Here is a 20,118-nt window from a genome sequence, read left to right as displayed (position 1 = left end):
TTTAACATTATCCACACCACATCATCCCATCTCAGCAGAACTGGGCTCCAGTCAGGAAACTGCTCTGGACAGGATGCCAGTCTGTCACTGGGTATAAACATTCACAGGGCCAGTTTGGAATTGCTAGTCAAGCTAACTAGCATGACTTTGCGATTATATAATGAAATTATTCCATTTATATGTTTAACTAGGCATCATGCTATGAAGTTTTATGTAGTACACACTGCTATGTGGTTTAGTAGTGAATCAAAATGTTAAACATGCAATTATGTCATTCTACAGTGTTATGTGATCTAAAATCCATTTGAAAGACTAGGTATCCATGTATCCATTCATTTTTTCAATTTGTATTGCTTCCATATACGGTGATATTACTATAATCACAGTTTTGAAATCTGTTAAAGATTCAAGGTGTTTTTAACTCAATTAATGTACTTATTTGCATTGTGCACTGCTGTCCAGTATCTAGAACATTTCAATAGTGAGACAGTCACATGAAATGGATCCTGACAGCAGAGCCTCACTCGGGCTATAACAACAGTGCTGAAAGCGTTAGCCCTGAGCGTCACTCGGGCAACTGTATAGACATGTCTCGTGTAAGCATTAGACCCGAGCGTCACTTGGGCTGTAAAAGTGCCCACAGCATTAGCGCCAAGCGTTGATTGGGAAATGATGTACAGTAGGCAACAGTGCAGATGTGTTTTCTTCTAGCCTCATAATGGAGCCCAGGTGTTGCACGCTCTTGATAGTGATACGAGCAGTGATGACAAAGTGAATCTGTCTTCAGGCAGTGAAACTGAAACAGACCGTGAAATCAAAAGTGGTTCTGATGAATCTGAGTGTGATGCTCGTGTCAGTCGCACATGTGTAGTGTGCTGTTCAAAAGCTCTTCAGTCTAGAAAGAAAATCTTCAAGGAATCACACTACTATTGTCCTGACTGTGGCATTAGATTGTGTATTTCACCGTTTTTCAAGGTATACCACACAAACGACACATTTTCACAGTATATATGGTATTAGCATTATTTTTTTATTATTATTAATTATTATTTGTATCATTATTATATTTTCTACACTTCTGACTTTGCCAAAAAAAGCTTTTTGCATTTTTTTTTTCAAGAAAAAATGTAACACTAAGGAAGTATGTTTTAAATACAAATTTCAGATCTGTCATTTGTTTTATTTAAAGTCAAAACCTTTTACTTCCAAATATGTAATGCAAGTACCCAAGAGGAAAGACAGGCATACTGGCTGGGATGGAGGATACAATCTTGCCAGGACTGGAATGGAGACATAATCTGGCTGGAATGCCCTATAATCTTCATCCTGGCTGGGATCAGTCTAATGTGTGTGTGTGTGTGTGTGTGTGTGTGTGTGTGTGTGTGTATATATATATAGTGAGACTAGCCCGGACACCATCAGACAAACATCGCATCTTTATAAAACTGTCGTTTATTTTCTTCTCCAACACACAACTGTCCCACACAGCACACTATGCTCCTTGCACCAATCATATTCCAGGCCTTTCTCTCACTGTCTGTGGGCCGCCTTTCCTCTCTCCACAGGAGCTTCGTCCTGCTCCTGCTCCCGACTCCAGCTCACTGATTGGAGGGAGGCGGCCCCTTTTATTCTCACCCAGATGAGCTCCAGGTTCTCTGCCTGACGTCACTTCCTGGTGTGGCTGAAGCGTCAGGAGAGCACCCGGAAGCACTCCATTAGTGTGGCGGAAGTAAATGTCTCCCGGGCTTCATGAGGCTTGGGGCGCCCCCTGGCGGTGGGTACGGGCCCCAACGGGCTTGAACCTCCCTGCTCCCCTTCCGTGGCCCTCTTCTGGTCCAGGGCGGTTGCCCCCTCGTGGCCCGGAGGACGAACATGCCACCTCCCGGTCCTTCCAGGCGTCCCCCCAGCCTCCTGCGACACTGCCCCATCGCCAGCAAAGACTCGTCGGGCGGAGTGGCCCTTCCCGCGAGGGCAGGTTCCCAACGAAGCGGGTCCTACTGGTGGTCGTCGCAGGTTCCATGCCCCTTTTGAGGGGACCACTCGCACTCCATATGTCATTGCCGACTTTGGGGCTTCCCTCTGGACCTGCAGAGGCCTGCCCGTCTCCGTACGTGAGCTCACGGGCTCACGTCTCACTCTGTGGGATGACCCGGCTTCATTCCTCGGGCCCTCCCCTTTCTTCTGGGGTGCCCTGATGGCTTGAGTCTCCCTATGGGAAAGGAAGAGACCCCTCGCCGTCTGCACCCATGTGGATCCACCTCAAGCTGATGCTGGTGCCGGCGGTAGTGCACTAGGACCCACGGCACTCACCAGCCGGCGTCTAGGGATCAGCCCTTTGCGTCGCCTCCACTGTTGGAGCTGCGGCTACTCGTTCACCAGAACTTCACAATACCGGGAAACATTCGCTCGTTTCTCCTTTTCCATTTACGGTGCAAGTCAAAGAGGTAACCAAGAACCTGATGGTCACTCTGTCAGAGCTCCAGAGGTCCTCTGTGGAGAGAGGAGAACCTTCCAGAAGGACAACCATCTCTGCAGCAATCCACCAATCAGGCCTGCATGGTAGAGTGGCCAGACGGAATGCACTCCTTAGTAAAAGGCACATGGCAGCCCGCCTGGAGTTTGCCAAAAGGCACCTGAAGGACTGAGAAAGAAAATTCTCTGGTCTGATGAGACAAAGATTGAACTCTTTGGTGTGAATGCCAGGCATCACGCTTGGAGAAAACCAGGCACCGCTCGTCACCAGGCCAATACCATCCCTACAGTGAAGCATGGTGGTGGCAGTATCATGCTGTGGAGATGTTTTTCAGTAGCAGGAACTGGGAGAAGAGTCAGGATAAAGGGAAAGATGATTGCAGCAATGTACAGAGACATCCTGAATGAAAACCTGCTCCAGAGCGCTCTTGACCTGAGACTGGGGCGACGGTTCATCTTTCAGCAGGACAACGACCCTAAGCACACAGCCAAGATATCAAAGTTGTGGCTTCAGGACAACTCTGTGAATGTCCTTGAGTGGCCCAGCCAGAGCCCAGACTTGAATCCGATTGAACATCTCTGGAGAGATCTTAAAATGGCTGTGCACCGACGCTTCCCATCCAACCTAATGGAGCTTGAGAGGTGCTGCAATGGGCGAAACTGGCCAAGGATAGGTGTGCCAAGCTTGTGGCATCATATTCAAAAAGACATGAGGCTGTAATTGCTGCCAAAGGTGCATCGACAAAGTATTGAGCAAAGTCTGTGAATACTTATGTACATGTGATTTCTCAGTTTTTTTTATTTTTAATAAATTAGCAAAAACCTCAAGTAAACTTTTTTCACGTTGTCATTATGGGGTGTTGTGTGTAGAATTCTGAGGAAAAAAATGAATTTAATCCATTTTGAATAAGGCTGTAACATAACAAAATGTGGAAAAAGTGATGTGCTCTGAATACTTTCCGGATGCACTGTATATATAATATACAGTTAGGTCCATAAATATTTAATTAAATAGATTGTATCATTATCCTATAAATCTCTTTTTCTTGTATATTACATGCACAGTTGATCATGGCAGATTAAAACTGATCAAATGTTTTTAATAAACATACAGAAAGCATTCAGTGGTAATCTGCTGTGGCCCCTTGCAAAATGAACACTGGGTAGTTAAAATGGTGCACAGTATCTATCAGGCAGTCTTCTGTAGCACGTTCATATCTACTGTGGCCCTCCATCCCATCCACCTTGCCCCTGTAAGCTGCTCACAAAATGAACACTGTATAGCTAAAATTGTTGAAAATGTATTTTAAAAGACTTGTATATAAATTTCATATTTAATGTGCCTCTCCATTCCATCCACTGGAGAGGACACACATTTCCACAGCCGAGCCTTTGTTGTTGAAATGTTCTTCTATTTACAAAATGAACTCTGGACTGGTAGAATTGAGCTTAAACTCAGTTTTTCCTCAATATTCTACATCTTGTTGAAATCACACTTGTTCTGCCTGTTTCAGCTACTCGGTGTGAATGTGTCTTTTCAGCACAGAGCAGAATAAAATAAAAAGTGTGAAATTCACTCAATGTCTCAATCTTGGAGGATTTTGTCAGGATCAACACAGAAGGTCAGTCACTTGAGCAGTTTGATCATGAGCCCTGCGTCAAATGCTGGCTCATTCCAAACATGAGTAAAAGAAGACCAAATTATACTGGATGGCCCTCATACACTGCCATTCTAATGGTCAGTGACACAGACTCAGAGCCTGAGTAAAATACTGGTTGTTAAAGATTATACATAGTGTGAATGTTATAATGACATTCAGTTACCCAAATCATCAAGAAGGACACAAAAGCATGAGGCAAGGATGTACTGCACAAGAGAAGGAAAAGAATTAGGCACACATACATGCAGGTTAGAAGGGTAAGAGTTTTAAAGATTAATATTGTATATATTTTATTATTTGGCACCTAAATCAAAACCATTGGCTTTGGCTATAAGTAAACTTTCATGCTGACCTTATTGTGTCCTCAAAAATACTGTGCAGCTTTACAATCAACAAGTCCTGGATTACTAAAGCCGATGCCACAATAAACGATTCTTAGTTGGAATGGGATGTGAAACTGTACTTGCTGGGTCCTCACTGGAGAATATCCGATTATGCAACTAGAAATTGCAGGGTATGTCAAGTTAAATAACTACATGTTAATATTCCAGCACAGTTTCACATTTTCAAAGAAGCTAGTTTTCTTTTTTTTGACAGCCAATATCATGCTGCCTTATGGAGCTGTTGTCCATAAGATGGGTTTACAGATACAGCAAGTTCGGCTTCAATCTCTGCCACTTTTTTCCTTTTTTATTGTGGTACATGAAACACAAGACATCAGAGGGAGGAGTCTCTGTTTTGTTTGTGAAGTCCAAAATACCAGCATTCTTTATTCCTCATTCCTGCATCAAATGCATTGTACTTTAAAGAGGGCACTCATTGGGTGTCAGCTGTCATGCACGTATAGTCTGCCCTGATGACATAAGTGTGAGTGAATGGCAGACTGGTTGGACTGAATGGATGAGTTTGTTTTCAGCTACTTGAGTGTAGCATGCTGCAGCTACTTCCAACTTAAAAAGACTATTTAAATGAAATCTGAAACTAAAAATCATTGGAAAAATTGTGTACTGTGACGTAGTCTTAAGGAGCTAAAAGGTCACTTGAATGAGAAGAAGAGAGCATTCAAATCTGGTGACAAAGAGGCTCTGCAACTACATCAAAACAGATGCTTGTGGACAGGCAATGTCAAATACAGGAGCTGGAAACACCTGAAAATCTTTTTACATTGACCTGCTCCACAGATAATTCTAACAATGTAATAAAAGACATTAAAGAATAACATACAGGGTGAGATTTCCAGCAACAGGCTGAAGTCAATTTTGCAGCAGTTGTACCCAGAGAGAATATCACAAGCTGGAAGGAATGATGAGAGACACTTTAGTACTTCAAGATAAGGAAAGTGTTAGGAGAGAAGGGGACTCTGTAGGGAAGAACAGATAAATAGAAACGTTGAGACAGTGTGCCAGAAGACCGTGGCCTTGAGGAAATCCCAGAAAATGTGCAGGAAAGTATCAAAGGAGTTACAGGAGGAACAAGAACATGAAAAATCATCAAAGAAACCCATAGCAAAGTATCTGTGGGGAGCTAAATGCAAGCAGTGTATAAATTTCAGTTAGCTATGTTCTTAGATACAGAAGTAATATTCATAGTCATGTCCTAATCAAAAAGAGTTAAGGAAAGATGATTGCACTTCCAAATCATCTTGACTTTTTACAGGTCTGCACATAATACAGATTAGGCATTTTTTAAGATAATAAAAGATGACAGAAGATGACAAACTAACATAGTTAGATTTAAGAAAAGACCTAATTTGGAGATAAAAGAAAAGGAGAGCATGCTATAGAACTCAGTGATTGGAATGATCAGAACCTGAGTCAGAATGGTTGACATTTTATTTACATCATTTGTGTAAAATCATTGAAATTTACTGTGGTAAAGTATTAGTTCCAGAAAATGGAAACAGTCTTGACAAGGAATCTTAAAATGCAGTTTTCTTTGTTGTTCTTGATATTAAAAAGTGCCGTAAGGACATTGGTTTACTAGTTGTACATCCTGATAAAATGCCTTAGGAAAATATGTTAATTGTCCAAACTAATGTGTGCCTCTATAAATAATTCTTTGCTTCTAGGTTTATCACACTGTGACTAACGTTTGAGATGGTAAATTTTGATATTTTTTATTCAGTACAATAATACTTTAATAGATCATTTTCAAACCATTATTGGTAATTGATTTTTTCATATATATGCATCGTAAAGATTTGATGTGATAACATTTATGACTTGTACAAGTTTGAAGTGACAAGGTGAATTTATTTTTTAATTGATCTTTCCAGTTTAAAAAAATAATATGGTGTACATCACTTTTGTGACATTATGGGAAAAGTACTTCAAAATATTACCATTATTTGTTTCTCTGGAGGCAGTAAGGTTTCTTTAAATAGCACGGAGTGTTACCTGTTTCAGAACCGAAAGAAAATTAGATTAAAAATTCAGTCAAATCACTTGAAATTGTACCCTTCATAGATTGTAAGCTTAATGGACATCTTCTTATATTTTTTTTTTGTTTTTTGTTTTACAGTTTTCCCCTTTTCAAAGAAGTGTTCTTGCTTCATGTTCTTATGACTTCACAGTAAGGTATGATGCTTTTCTGGTAGATACAGTACTTTCCAAAAATAGTACATTTACAAGATTATATTGTATTATTTTATCTTATAATTATTTTCAAATTTTAAAAATTGAATTTACAGGTGGTAATATCTAATATAATTATAAATAATGCTTACTTGGCCATGTTTTTCTTGCAAAAGGTAAAATGTGTAACATTTTGCTCCCTATTGCAAATTTTAACATTTAAAGCCCATGTGCAATTACAACTGCTGTAGTTGTGAAAAATAAAGGATATCAGGAAGGGGCAAATATTTTTTCACAGCACTGTATCTACATTGTCCTAACCTGCTAGGGGATGTTAACTTTGGAGGTCTGATTGGGTAAAATATGTATGAGTCAATTATAACCAAATGCTAAATTTAAAGGCAGGTTGAATGATATATTGCCATATTAAGTAATATAGACAATTAGAAAGTTGTGTGCTATAGTGTGTCCGCTGTATCAGTCAAATGATGTTCTCTTCTACCAGCTCAGAAAACTCAAAATACGAGGCTTTTTCTCCAAATCCTAACCCCAGGCTTCAAAAGAGGTCCACTGATTAAAAATAAGCCTTGCTGAAAACTCAAGAAGCAGCCATTTCTGCCTGCGTGGGCCCATAGAGGAGTAAAAAGTTTAGATGTAAAGAACCAAGAAATGAGAGAGGGAAACTGTGAAAACATCTGCTACCCAGTAAAAAAAAAACAAGTTCCTTTATAAGTGAAAAACAATTTACAATAGTCTGAATTAGCATAAGCCACCCTTATGATTTACTTCATGATAAAGAAGTACATAATAAACCAGAATAGTTGCATCCAAATATTTGAAATGTTATAATGTGTGTTTAAAATTAAATTTTTAAAGCTGAAATATTCTCTACCGTAATAGAAAATTTTCATCCTCTGACAGAGGTCCATAGAGGGCTACATCCCTAGTAAATGATTGAAAAATCAAAAAATAACATCATATTTGTTATCACTGACCTTGAAATAGTCTAAAATGTTATCCCACATTTATGTTTGAAATTCGTCATTTTTAACCTTCTGGGAGTGGCTTTTAGAGGGTGAAGACCACCAGTAAAGAGTTTAAAATATATTTATGATCAGCAACCTCAAAATAGCATAAAAAATGCCCCAAATGCCTATACAGTAGACCCCCGCAAAGTCGCAGTTCACAGTTCGTGGCCTCAGTCATTCGCGGATTTATCCTTAGAACCTATCTAATAATTGTTAGTGGGACCCGCAAATATCATCCTCTATTTTTTGGCTTTTTTGTGGCAATACTGTACTGTAGAGAGAACAGGAAGCCACTAGAATTTGAAACTGCAACTCCCAGCAGTCCCTGCAGTGGCTCTGATTGGTCTTCTGCTGAGGGTGCTGGGGCTGTTGGGGTCAAAGGATGTCAGTGCGGCTTTTAAAAAGGGGGCCGGTGACCAAAAGCAAAAAAAAAGTTTTTGTAATTTGTGTTACAAGTTCCTGTCTGTCTGCCTTCTGTTCGGTTACCTGTACTTATTCGTTTTGTCCTGGATCATTTTGTGGTTGGCGCCTGGATTGTCTGTCGTCTGCCTATGTACATGAGGACTGTAGGTGGATTCATGGCCATCCTGCAAAGAAAGGAGTGATCCTGGGCCTGTCCGCCCGTTTTCACCATTTCAGGAACTAGCAGTTGGACTATCTTTATATTCCCATTCAACATGCAGATCTCTGGACTATCTATTTTCATCATTTCATTTCATCCATTGCTGTTTTTCATGAACGTTTTTCATGATTTACTGTGTGTGTTTTGTTTGTGCTTTGTTGTATTTAATGTGTAATCGCTGTAAGGGGAATAGGGGTGGTATCATTGTTTTAATTTATTTCATTTGTTTTCATTGCATTCTTTATTTGCTGTTTGATTACCGGTTTGCTTTCTTTTTGTCTCTGTTTGTGAGTGCATGTGGGTCGGGCCAAGGCTGGGTGCGTCCCTGGAATCTCCACCATAAAAATAAATAAATCACTGTCTTCTTGACGGTGTGAATCTTAGCGGCACCGGACCGCTACAGCGTTTTTCATTTCTCCTTGCCGCTGATTGACTGTGATGCATCTCCAGCTGAGTGTTCTTGTGTTTTCCGTTTTGTTCCTCTTAACCCGTAAACCACTGCAACCAGCTATAGTCGTTTCCCAGTGCCATTTGTGAGCACGCAGGAGCTGATCAGTCAGTGCCGTACATTCATTGAGCAGCCAGCTCATGACCACTGCCAGCCCCTTGTGAGCAGTGGGGCTGAACGCACCCCTAGAAGACACGGACGCTCCTCAAAAAACCCCTCTTAAAAAATGTTGATAGACTACTTTCACATTGCTCCGTTACTTGCTGGGCTTACTTGCGGCTGCTCTGTTTCGTGATATGATATACTGTATATAAAAGCATGAACAGCACCTGTCATTTTTGGCTGATTGCTTTGTTTCTCTTTCCTCCCCCAGACATCCTCTGCTCCTGTTGGGGGTCCCGCTCTCATTGTGTTCCCCTATGATATTTGTCTATTCTTTAATCGAGAACTAACTGCATACTGAACTTCTTTAAACTTCTTTAACTACTTTACTTCTGAAAGAGGCACGTTTGTTTGAAGTGCTTAACTACATTTCCTGTCTCTACAATCTCCTGTGTTTCTGTGCAATTCTGTGACCCAAGCATGACACCCTGCAGCATAGCAACCTCAATGTCCCTGGAATTGAGCCGCTGCACTAGACTAGCCTGCAAGCATCGGCGCTTACCTCTGTGTGCTTGAGTGCAGCCAGTTCAAGTGCATTTGGCTCGGTGATTTACTGAATTTCATCCATGGCGTCAGTTGCACCTTGTACATATTGTTCCAGTAGTTTTTTAAATAGTTTTTACAGTCCATTTGCAGTGTGTAATGATTAGTGTTGCAGTAATTGTGATGCTCTTTGCATGAAAAAAATGTGTTCCATTAAAATTTCACTTTTTCTTTGTGAATTGTGATGTTTACTTAAAGTGCAGCAAAAAAGTATTTGGCATCCAGGGATGCAATAACCCCCAAGTATGTGGCAGTTTAAGGGTTAAAGCCCCAAGATGCTGCCGAAATGCCCTGCACCTTCTAAGGCTTCTGGCAATGAAAACGTGCTTGCATGAATTACAGTAAATATAGTGGTAACATCAGCATTTTACATTCTAGCACTGCGGGAGACATAGCAGTACAGTATACAGGTTTACCTTTACATTCTTTTTTTTAGGTAATGTATTAAGCTGAGTTTAAAATTAAATTAAAGTGTTTTGGGGGCATATTTAGGGTTTAAACTATAAAAATTGGCATTTTTTTTTAACCACATCCAAAATTTGCGTTTTTCACAATTCGCAGGTGCTCTAGGAACATAACCCCCGCCAATTTTGGGGGTGTACTGTATAACTAATCCCCATTTTTTCTAAGTTTTGTGAAAAGGAGTGACTGAGACCCTTTGCATTCCATGAGGAGCTAAGTCCTTGGGGTTGCTTGATGTATCATGCATAACTTCACATCCATTTTTGCCATAGACACCTATTTACTCTTTATCATAAGGGTGTAATTTCCTATGCAAAATATGGTCCAAAAATGGACTAAAAATTAGGGATTCTCAGGTTTAGAGAGAGAAACGACTTGCATAACTGGACATCAAGATGTGAGGAATGGTATGTCATATGTGAGGGCTTCCTTGTAAGTGATTTCAAAGCGTTCATAAGTAAATCTTCTAAACACAAAAGGAAATACAGTGGAACCTCGGTTTGCGAGTAACTTGGTTTACAAGTGTTTTGCAAGACAAGCAAAAATTTTTAATAAATTTTGACTTGATAAATGAGCGAGGTCTCGCAGTACAAGTAGTATGTATAACTTGTGATCATGTGATCACAACTGAGCTGATGGTTCTTCTCTCTCTCTTGCTGCGGGATTGTGGGCAATTGTCTCCTATTCTCTGTCTGAGTTGGCGTGCCTCACTCATATAGTCAACATCCGTACGAGCGTATACTGTTTACTACAGCATTAGCATTGTGACTGTGTGTGCGCGCGCATGTGTGTGTGTGTATATGTGTGTGTGCACGCGCGCGCTCGTGTGTGTGTGTTTGTGTGCTCGCTCGCTCGCGCACATGTGTGTGCTGTGACGTGCGAGACCCCGTCTTGCACCCTAAAACACGAAGCTGAGTCTCAGTACTTTAGCAGCACCAGCTTTATTCAGCTTGAAACAGCAACATCGCGGTTATTTATACACAGACACAGCAGTCAGGCAGGGCCCTGCACATTTATAATGTTCCTTGTTCCTTGTATCACCCATCGACGGCAGGCGCTTATAGCATGTCCGCGATCTTTTCGGATTCGCTTTTATGGCGAACTGCTACAGCGCTGGGAGACTGCGATTGCTTTGGGACGCTCTTCTGTGTGTCGTCCCGTTGGGTGCAATCCCACAAGAGTTTAGAAACTCACTCACACCAGCCATGATTCTTTTCAAAGGTAAAGTGCAGGTTAATTTGTTTTATGTATTTTTACTTTATATTTTGTATTAATCATTTTTGTATGAATAGTTTTGGGTTGTGGAACAAATCATCTGAGTTTCCATTATTTCTTATGGGGAAATTCACTTTGATATACGAGTGCTTTGGACTACGAGCACGTTTCCGGAACGAACTATGCTCGCAAACCGAGGTTCCACTGTACTTAAAACAAGAGCAGAGTACAAAATAACTTCTAAAAGGTTTGCATAAAAATGTAACTCAAAGCTAATGAAAACCAGTCCACAATCTACAAGCTTACTCTAAAAAACAAAAAGGGGTCAAAAACCTATGAAATTCAAATACTTCTAATAGTAATTCATAAATGCTGCTACATGTTTTTAACGATGTTGAAGTGAATTATTACAGTGTTTAATGGTTTATAAAGGCCTTGGGGCAGTCCTCCATCTGCTGTGTCAGTGGGTCCCTGTCTCCTCAGGTTCAATATAAAAACAACAAGCCATATGAGACATAATTAACGTAATACAATAATGCTAAATGTTTAAATCAGGTTTATTTTTTATGTTTTAGTAAAATTTTCCACTAGTTGTGTGTAACAAAGTTGTAGAAAAACAAGTTATTTTTAGGAAGTGTTGTAAATAAACATACCAGTGTCTTGTGGGAGTATTCAGTCCCCTTGAAAGCCATTTCCATTCTCTATATTTGTAATGATACAGAAATTTCTCAAGTAAGTATTTTTGTTAAGCTTTCTAACAGTTTAGTGTTAATGCTTATGTAAATAATTTGTCAAAAGTATATTTCAAGAAAATAAATTCTGGAAAAAAAATGCTGCTTGGAGGGTATTCAAACCATTAAAGCTCCAAAGGCTTAAAGTAGCAAAGTGTTCCCAAACAAGGTACAATTGCCTCAATTCTAATGTGGACCTAACTGAATAAAAGTCACATTTTCTGGATATAAAAATCTATGTAGCAGTCATTAGCCAGGCTGTAAACTTACTGCAATAATGGAGAATAAAGAGCAGGCCACAGAAGTTTATACAAGAAGCAAAGTGATACAAACGTTTAAGGTGGAAAAGGGATACACAAATCAAAGTGCTTAGATGCCCCAGTTAGTATTTCTGTCATTAATAAGTGAACTTATCATAACATCCAGCTGCTGTGTAAAGAAGGCTGTCCATCAACACTCGGTGCTCAAGCAAAATGTAGACTGGTAAGGGAAGCAACAAAGAAGCCAGTCATCACTTTGAAGGAACTACTGAAATCAGTGCCGAAACTGGGGCATATAGCTGGATTTCACATTATCAAGAGCTCTCCACAATGATAGCCTAATTGGGAGGGTGGCAAGAAAGATCCATTATTCAGGACAATGCCACAATGTATTAGTGGGACTCAGCTAGGTTGTGGGAAACTGTTTTATTGTCAGAGGAAACAAATGTAGAAAGTTTTGGACAAAATTGAAAGTATTATGTATGGATTCATACCCAACACTGCCTCGGCCTCAAGAAACACCATCTCAACAGTGAAGTATGGTGGTGGCAACTTAAATGCTTTATGGACACTTTTCATCTGCAGAGAATGGAAATCTTGTTAAGACTGGAGGAAGAGTGGTTGGAACCAAATACAAGGAAATATAGAAAAAGAAGCTGTTCCAATAGCCTGAGAAACTGAGGCTTGAGAGAAGGTTTTCCTTCCAACAAGACAACAATCAATTTAGTTCAGTGCTGTGACAAGTTCTCTAGTAAAGTGGAAATACAAACTTTGAAAATAATTACATAGTGATTTCACATGAGACAAATTTCCTTAAACAGATGAGTTTGAAACTAATTAACATAAATGGAACCTAACAATATCTGTCCATTAATTAATTGTTGAACTGTGGTCAGTTGACAATGAAGAAGAGGAAAATAAAACTCTAGTCAGTAGCATCCCTGTCACAGTCCTGGATACCTCAGCCAACTTGGTCAGTGTAAAGTTTGTGTTGAAGAATCTAATATGACAATAGAAGATTTCCATCCATATACAGTAAACCCTCGTTTATCACGGTTAATCCGTTCCAGACTCTACCGTGATAAATGAATTTCCGCGAAGTAGGATTGTTTATTTATAAATCGAATATTTTCGCAGTTAGAGCATAGAAATCCTGTTTACGGCCTTCTAAATATGTTTTTTAACATTATTAGAGCCCTCTAGACATGAAATAACACCCTTTAGTCAAAAGTTTAAACTGTGCTCCATGATAAGACAGAGATGACAGTTCCATCTCACAGTTAAATGAAGCAAACATTTCTTCCTCTTCAAAGGAGTGCGAGTCAGGAGCAGAGAATGTCAGAGAGAGACAGAGAGAGAGAAAAGCAAACAATCAAAAATCAATAGGGCTGTTCGGGCTTTTAAGTATGCGAAGCACCGCCGGACAAAGCAGCTGCAAGGAAGGGAGCAATGTGAAGGTAGTCTTTCAGCATTTTTTAGAGGAGCGTCCATATCCTCTAGACCAGTGTGTGAACAGCCCCTCTATGAACAGCCCCTCCGTCAGGAGCAGAGAATGTCAGAGAGAGTGAGAGAGACAGAGAAAAGCAAACAATCAAAAATCAATACGTGCCGTTCGGGCTTTCAAGTATGCGAAGCATCGCGTGGGAAGCATATCATATATCATTGAGGAGTTTTATTTAATACGTAATACGTGCTCTGGTTGGGTAGCTTCTCGGCCATCTGCCAATAGCATGCGTCCGTTGTATGAAATCAATTGGGCAAACTAATTGAGGAAGCATGTATCATAAATTAAAAGACCCATTGTCCACAGAAATCTGCGAACCAGCAAAAAATCCGTGATATATATTTAAATATGCTTACATGTGAAGCCGCAAAAGTCGAAGCGCGACATAGCAAGGGATCACTGTATCCATGGTTCCCAGCATTTTAGATGTCTTTTTCATTGGCAGTAAAACTCCTGACCTGAACCACATTGAGAATCTGTGGCACTCTTTAAACCAACCAACCTGAAGGATCTGCTGAAAATCTACCAAGAAGAATGGAAGAAAATTGCTTTTGAGCAGAGTGCAAAGTTGTGTCAGACTTACCCCCAAAATATTTAATTAAGGCTGTTATTGCAGCAAAATGTCTAGATATTCAGTGCATCCGGAAAGTATTCACAGCGCATCACTTTTTCCACATTTTGTTATGTTACAGCCTTATTCTAAAATGGATTAAATTCATTTTTTTCCTCAGAATTCTACACACAACACCCCATAATGACAACATGAAAAAGTTTACTTGAGGTTTATGCAAGTTTATTAAAAATAAAATAATTGAGAAAGCACATGTACATAAGTATTCACAGCCTTTGCCATGAAGCTCAAAATTGAGGTCAGGTGCATCCTGTTTCCCCTGATCATCCTTGAGATGTTTCTGCAGCTTAATTGGAGTCCACCTGTGGTAAATTCAGTTGATTGGACATGATTTGGAAAGTCACACACCTGTCTATATAAGGTCCCACAGTTGACAGTTCATGTCAGAGCAAAAACCAAGCATGAAGTCAAAGGAATTGTCTGTAGACCTCCGAGACAGAATTGTCTCAAGGCACAAATCTGAGGGAAGGTTACAGAAAAATTTCTGCTGCTTTGAAGGTCCCAATGAGCACAGTGGCCTTATTCATCTGTAAGTGGAAGAAGTTCAAAACCATCAGGACTCTTCCTAGAGCTGGCCGGCCATCTAAACTGAGTGATTGGGGGGGGAAGGGCCTTAGTCAGGGAGGTGACCAAGAACGCAATGGTCACTCTGTCAGAGCTCCAGAGGTCCTCTGTGGAGAAAGGAGAACCTTCCAGAAGGACAACCATCTCTGCAGCAATCCACCAATCAGGCCTGTATGGTACAGTGGCCAGATGGAAGCCACTCCTTAGTAAAAGGCACATGGCAGCCCACCTGGAGTTTGCCAAAAGGCACCTGAAGGACTCTCAGACCATGAGAAAGAAAATTCTCTGGTCTGATGAGACAAAAATTGAACTCTTTGTTGTGAATGCCAGGCGTCACGTTTGGAGGAAACTAGGCACCGCTCATCACCAGGCCAATATCATCCCTACAGTGAAGTATGGTGGTGGCAGCATCATGCTGTGGGGATGATTTTCAGCGGCAGGAACTGGGAGACTAGTCAGGATAAAGGGAAAGATGACTGCAGCAATGTACAGAGACATCCTGGATGAAAACCTGCTCCAGAGCGCTCTTGACCTCAGACTGGGGCATTGGTTCATCTTTCAGCAGGACAACGACCCTAAGCACACAGCCAAGATATCAAAGGAGTGGCTTCAGGACAACTCTGTGAATGTCCCAGACTTGTTCAATCGGATTCATCTCTGGAGAGATCTTAAAATGGCTGTGCACCGACGCTTCCCATCCTATCTGATGGAGCTTGAGAGGTGCTACAAAGAGGAATGGGTGAAACTGGCCAAGGATTGGTGTGCCAAGCTTGTGGCATCATATTCAAAAAGACTTGAGGCTGTAATTGCTGCCAAAGGTGCATCGACAAAGTATTGAGCAAAGGCTCTGAATACTTATAAGTACATGTGATTTCTCAGTTTTTTCATTTTTAATAAATTTGCAAAAACCTCAAACTTTTTTCACGTTGTCATTATGGGGTGTTGTGTGTAGAATTCTGAGGGAAAAAATGAATTTAATCCATTTTGGAATAAGGCTGTAACATAACAAAATGTGGAAAAAATGATGCGCTGTGAATACTTTCCGGATGCACTGTTGATATGTGGGATTTTAAATACTTAAAGCTGATATATGCTTCTGCGTTGAGCTTACATCGCTGAAAGCAGTTTATACTTCTGTGTTGCATTGCACTACAGGCATATGCCTGAATGCTAGTTGGCTGTGTTTGTAGAATGCAATTAAAATGAATGATCTGCATAGAGTATAATACTCTATACATATATACCAACCTGTCCAATCAGACTCGTAGGGGTCTGTGAAGGGTCCACATCAGTGTGACAATTACAGGAGGTCCACTTTAGGCTATGCTGTAGCTACACTGTAGGCAGAAGTATAAATCTGCCTTATATTTTATATATATACTTTTGACAAAGTATTTACTTTGGCTTTAAAAATAAACCATTAGAACACTTAGGTTGTCAATATAAATACTTGTTGGAGGAATTTGTTTACATATCTTTTCAAATCCAGGCATTGGTGATGACTCTCAAAGAGAATCAGAGAGAGAAACTGAATACTTTTGCAAGGTACTGTATGGTGAAAAGGTCTGTTACTTATGTAAGCTCCATTAAATGTTTAGCATTCATTTTGTAGGTTGCTGCAATGAATCAGTGCACACAACATTAAAGAACTTTTTTTTTCTAGAGTGTTTTTCTGCTGCAAAACTTGTTTGTCCTAGTCATTTGCAAAAATTGGAAAATGTTCTGTCAACCTAAAGGATCTAGAGATGAATTTATTGGATACAGTAACTATTCAGTTGAGAGAAAAGTACACTTTACATTGATCTTTCTAGTTGACAAAGCATGCAAAAACATCTGCTCACTGAATGGTCTGAATAAATGCATTTGCATACAAGTTAAAGCCTGATTTGTTATTATTCTTATATATACATACACAGCTTTCTGTTTATTATGTTTCATTTTCAAAGTGAGCAGGCAAGCAGGCATTCATTGGTATTTGCTTCTTTTTTCAGCAGAATTGAGAAGAGAAAAAGAAAATGAAATAACTCTGAACTTAACAGTTGAGATGACCTCAGTTACTGTAGCTATTAATTAAACAAATGGCTCAAGTAAGTCTGTTCAATTTAGTCACACCACATGCTCCTTACCTTACTTAGATAAAGCTTAAGGGAAGGCATAATTACAACACTTCAGCATATTATTGACTGGTTCTGGGAGTCTTTTGTGGTGTAGAATCAATATTGATATATAGAGTACTTAAAATATAAAAAAATTGCGCACATGGCCTTCCTTGTTTGCTTGTTGCATTAATTTTTAGTGCCTGAGTTTCATCTCTATTCATGCAACATTTCTTAAATCTCTCAGTCTGAACTCATTCATTTGAAGTCCTTCTTAAAAAACTCGGTTGGGGTCATTTTCACACCAGACATGCACAGACTTTGTTCATGTTTATTAGATTATGAAGAGTGAATTTAACTAACCAATAACCTATCGCCATAGTGTCGTCTATTTTACAAACCATTACTATTTGATTCTCCATTAGAATTTAATCCATGGTGCTAAAAGGTCAGCCAGACCTTGAGTCACCTTCAAGAGTCCATCTGCAGCCCATCTCTTGACTGTGATGTATGAAGAGGACTGGTCCTGGGCCCTTGTATATGTTGAGTTAACAAGAATGAATCTTTTAAGGCCTATTGTCCTAAACAGTTTGAAATTTAGCGATAGCACAGCACCTGTTTTTGCATTTTTCTCCATTTTTGTTGACCTGGTTTTGAAACAAGAAGCATACAGTATAAACCACAAATACTAGAAACTTATAAGTCATATACAGTATTTTAGCACACAGGAGCTAAGCAAATATCAGAATAATATAATACATCTTTCAGATTCAGGCTCAGACCCAAAGATTTTCCTTCAGGTAGTTCTGTTTTCTTTAGATATTTCTAAAGTCTTGCATTTTAAGTTAATAAGGGGCAGTTTTAAGTCTCCAATATGAGCACGAATGTAGGTATGTATTGGTGGGACCTGTGATAGACTGGTGCCTTGTCTAAGCCTGGTTCTTGCTATGTACCCAATCCCACTGGTAAAGACATTGTCCCATTATGTCGCTGAATTGAACCAAGGAAGTTTCAAAATATTTGTGCATGTTTATATACTCTATTTGTGTGTGTGCATGTGTGTCTGTGTGTGTGTGTGTGTATATATCAATATATATATATATATATATATATATATATATATATATATATATATATATATATATATATATATATATATATATATCCACACATACAATATTTATATATAGTGCAAATTTGACTGACTCACTCACTCTTCAACAAAATTACTATTTCCCCATTTAGTTAAAGCTGAAATTTGCTAGGATGGTATAGTACATCCAGGCCAGTAGGTTATTCACTAAGAAATTACATTTCAATATTTAAGGGTTTAACAAAAAACTAAAAACCCCAAAATCTCAAAAATACATTGATGGATTTGATTGAAATTTAGTGACATTATAGAAAAAAAATTATTTATTGATATTTGTCTGTAATAAACCTGTAACAAATGGGGTATTCTTAGACGGAGCATCAGTTTTAGCCTTGGCTGTAATTGTATGGGGAAATGGAGTATGCAGTTTTATACAAATGAGTACTGCAAGCAGAACAGCACAGTGCTATTGTACAGGCTGACGAATTAGAGCTGGTGGAGAGTGAAAAAGGGCTGCTGCCCTGCACAGGAAAAAGAGATGAGATGGTGAGCTGCATGGAAAATGAGATGTGAAGCAGTCAAAGAAAAGTTAGGCAAAACTCATAGAAGATATGTTTAGGAAGTGGCCTCTTTGGGTATATGCAGTATTTCGTATTTGGGGGTTTGGGAGGGATGTGGGGCAACTTGGTGGTAAAATACATGCAATATTGTGGTGAACTGAGGTGTCCCCTTTGAGGCCAGACTACAATGTACCATTACTCCTTTTTGCATAGCACAAACAGAAAACTGCCTGTTCCTCCAAAACTTTGTAAAGTACACAATTGCAAATCAAAGCATTACAGTCAAATCTGACTGAAGCTTCCACTTTTACAAGATCTGCTACAGCAGAGGTTCTCAAACTTGTTTTGTCTACCGCCCACTTTGAGAATCAATTATTTTCTAGCGCCCCACAAAATTTTTAACTTTACCACATCTTAAAAATCACAAAAATTTCTCATCTTTAATAAACCTCACGTATGACAAAAATAGTGCTTCATTAGTTGGTAAAGTGGACTCATCCAACTGAATTGAGAATTGACTAGTCTTCAGATGATTGCACAATGAGTCTTCAATATTTTCAGCCATTTCATCAATTCGTCTTTGCACAGAACAATTGCTCAAAGGAATTTTTCGAATAATATCTGCCGCTGGTTTATGGAGCACAGTAGTTATTACTTCTTTTATTGCCGGTAAAATTAACTCTTCTCCAATAGTGTGTGGTTTGCCTGTTTGAGCAATTAACAAAGAGATATTGTACGAGGTCTGTCATCCTCTTGCTTAGAAGCCGGTGAAAAAAGTTTTGATACAGTTGGCTGAGCTATGTACTGCTTTTCCAGGTCTTGAAAATAGGCCACATTTTTTTTTCTTTATCTGGATGCATTTTATTCAAATGATCTTGTAGCCTAGAAGGCTTCATCACTTCATTCGAAAATGTTTTTTGACAAAGAAGGCACATAGGCGAAGATGGATTTGTGGGATTTCCAACAAATCCGTATTTAATATATTCCGCACTGTATTGCCGTCTCTTCTTTTTTGCATCCTACATGGTTTTGGCTTTACAAATATGTGAGTAAAGTATCGAGCTTAAAAAACTTTCTAACGATTGCGCGCGAAAACGCTAATGAGAATAAAAGAAGTATTACACGCTCTTATATAGGATTAAAATACAGCACGCACCGACAGGAATAAGACAAACATGCACAAACTCGTTTACCTCATTCGACGGAATTCGTACTGAGCAAGTTAGAACAGTAACAGTCATTTTTATCGAAAACAAAAAATATCGAATTAAAAAATGTCGAAATTTTAGTATAAATAAAAAATTGGCTATGGGGTTAAGGCTAGGGCTAAGATTAATTTTTTATTTATACAAAAATTTCGACATTTTTTAATTCGATATTTTTTATTTTCTATATTTTTTATTTTCGATAAAAACGACCGGAATCAGTTAGAACAAGTATCGATGATCCAGCCGCTTGATACAGGATTGCACAAATCGCGTTGTTTAATAAAA

General features: G+C 39.3%; 1 protein-coding gene across 1 annotated transcript in view; it reads left to right on the top strand.

Moving 5' to 3' along the window:
* Window positions 1–20,118, top strand: part of pex7 (peroxisomal biogenesis factor 7) — a 192,307-nt gene that overhangs the window by 91,581 nt on the left and 80,608 nt on the right. The window contains exon 8 of the mRNA XM_028797947.2: window positions 6,654–6,709. Coding sequence (XP_028653780.1) covers window positions 6,654–6,709 — 56 coding nt within the window. The remainder of the gene's footprint in view (window positions 1–6,653; window positions 6,710–20,118) is intronic.

The sequence above is a fragment of the Erpetoichthys calabaricus genome, chromosome 3 (assembly GCF_900747795.2).
Source record: "Erpetoichthys calabaricus chromosome 3, fErpCal1.3, whole genome shotgun sequence".
In the NCBI taxonomy this organism is placed as follows: Eukaryota; Metazoa; Chordata; class Cladistia; order Polypteriformes; family Polypteridae; genus Erpetoichthys; species Erpetoichthys calabaricus.
Note: the sequence above shows the minus strand (reverse complement) of the source record. Positions and strands in the feature narration are given on the sequence as shown.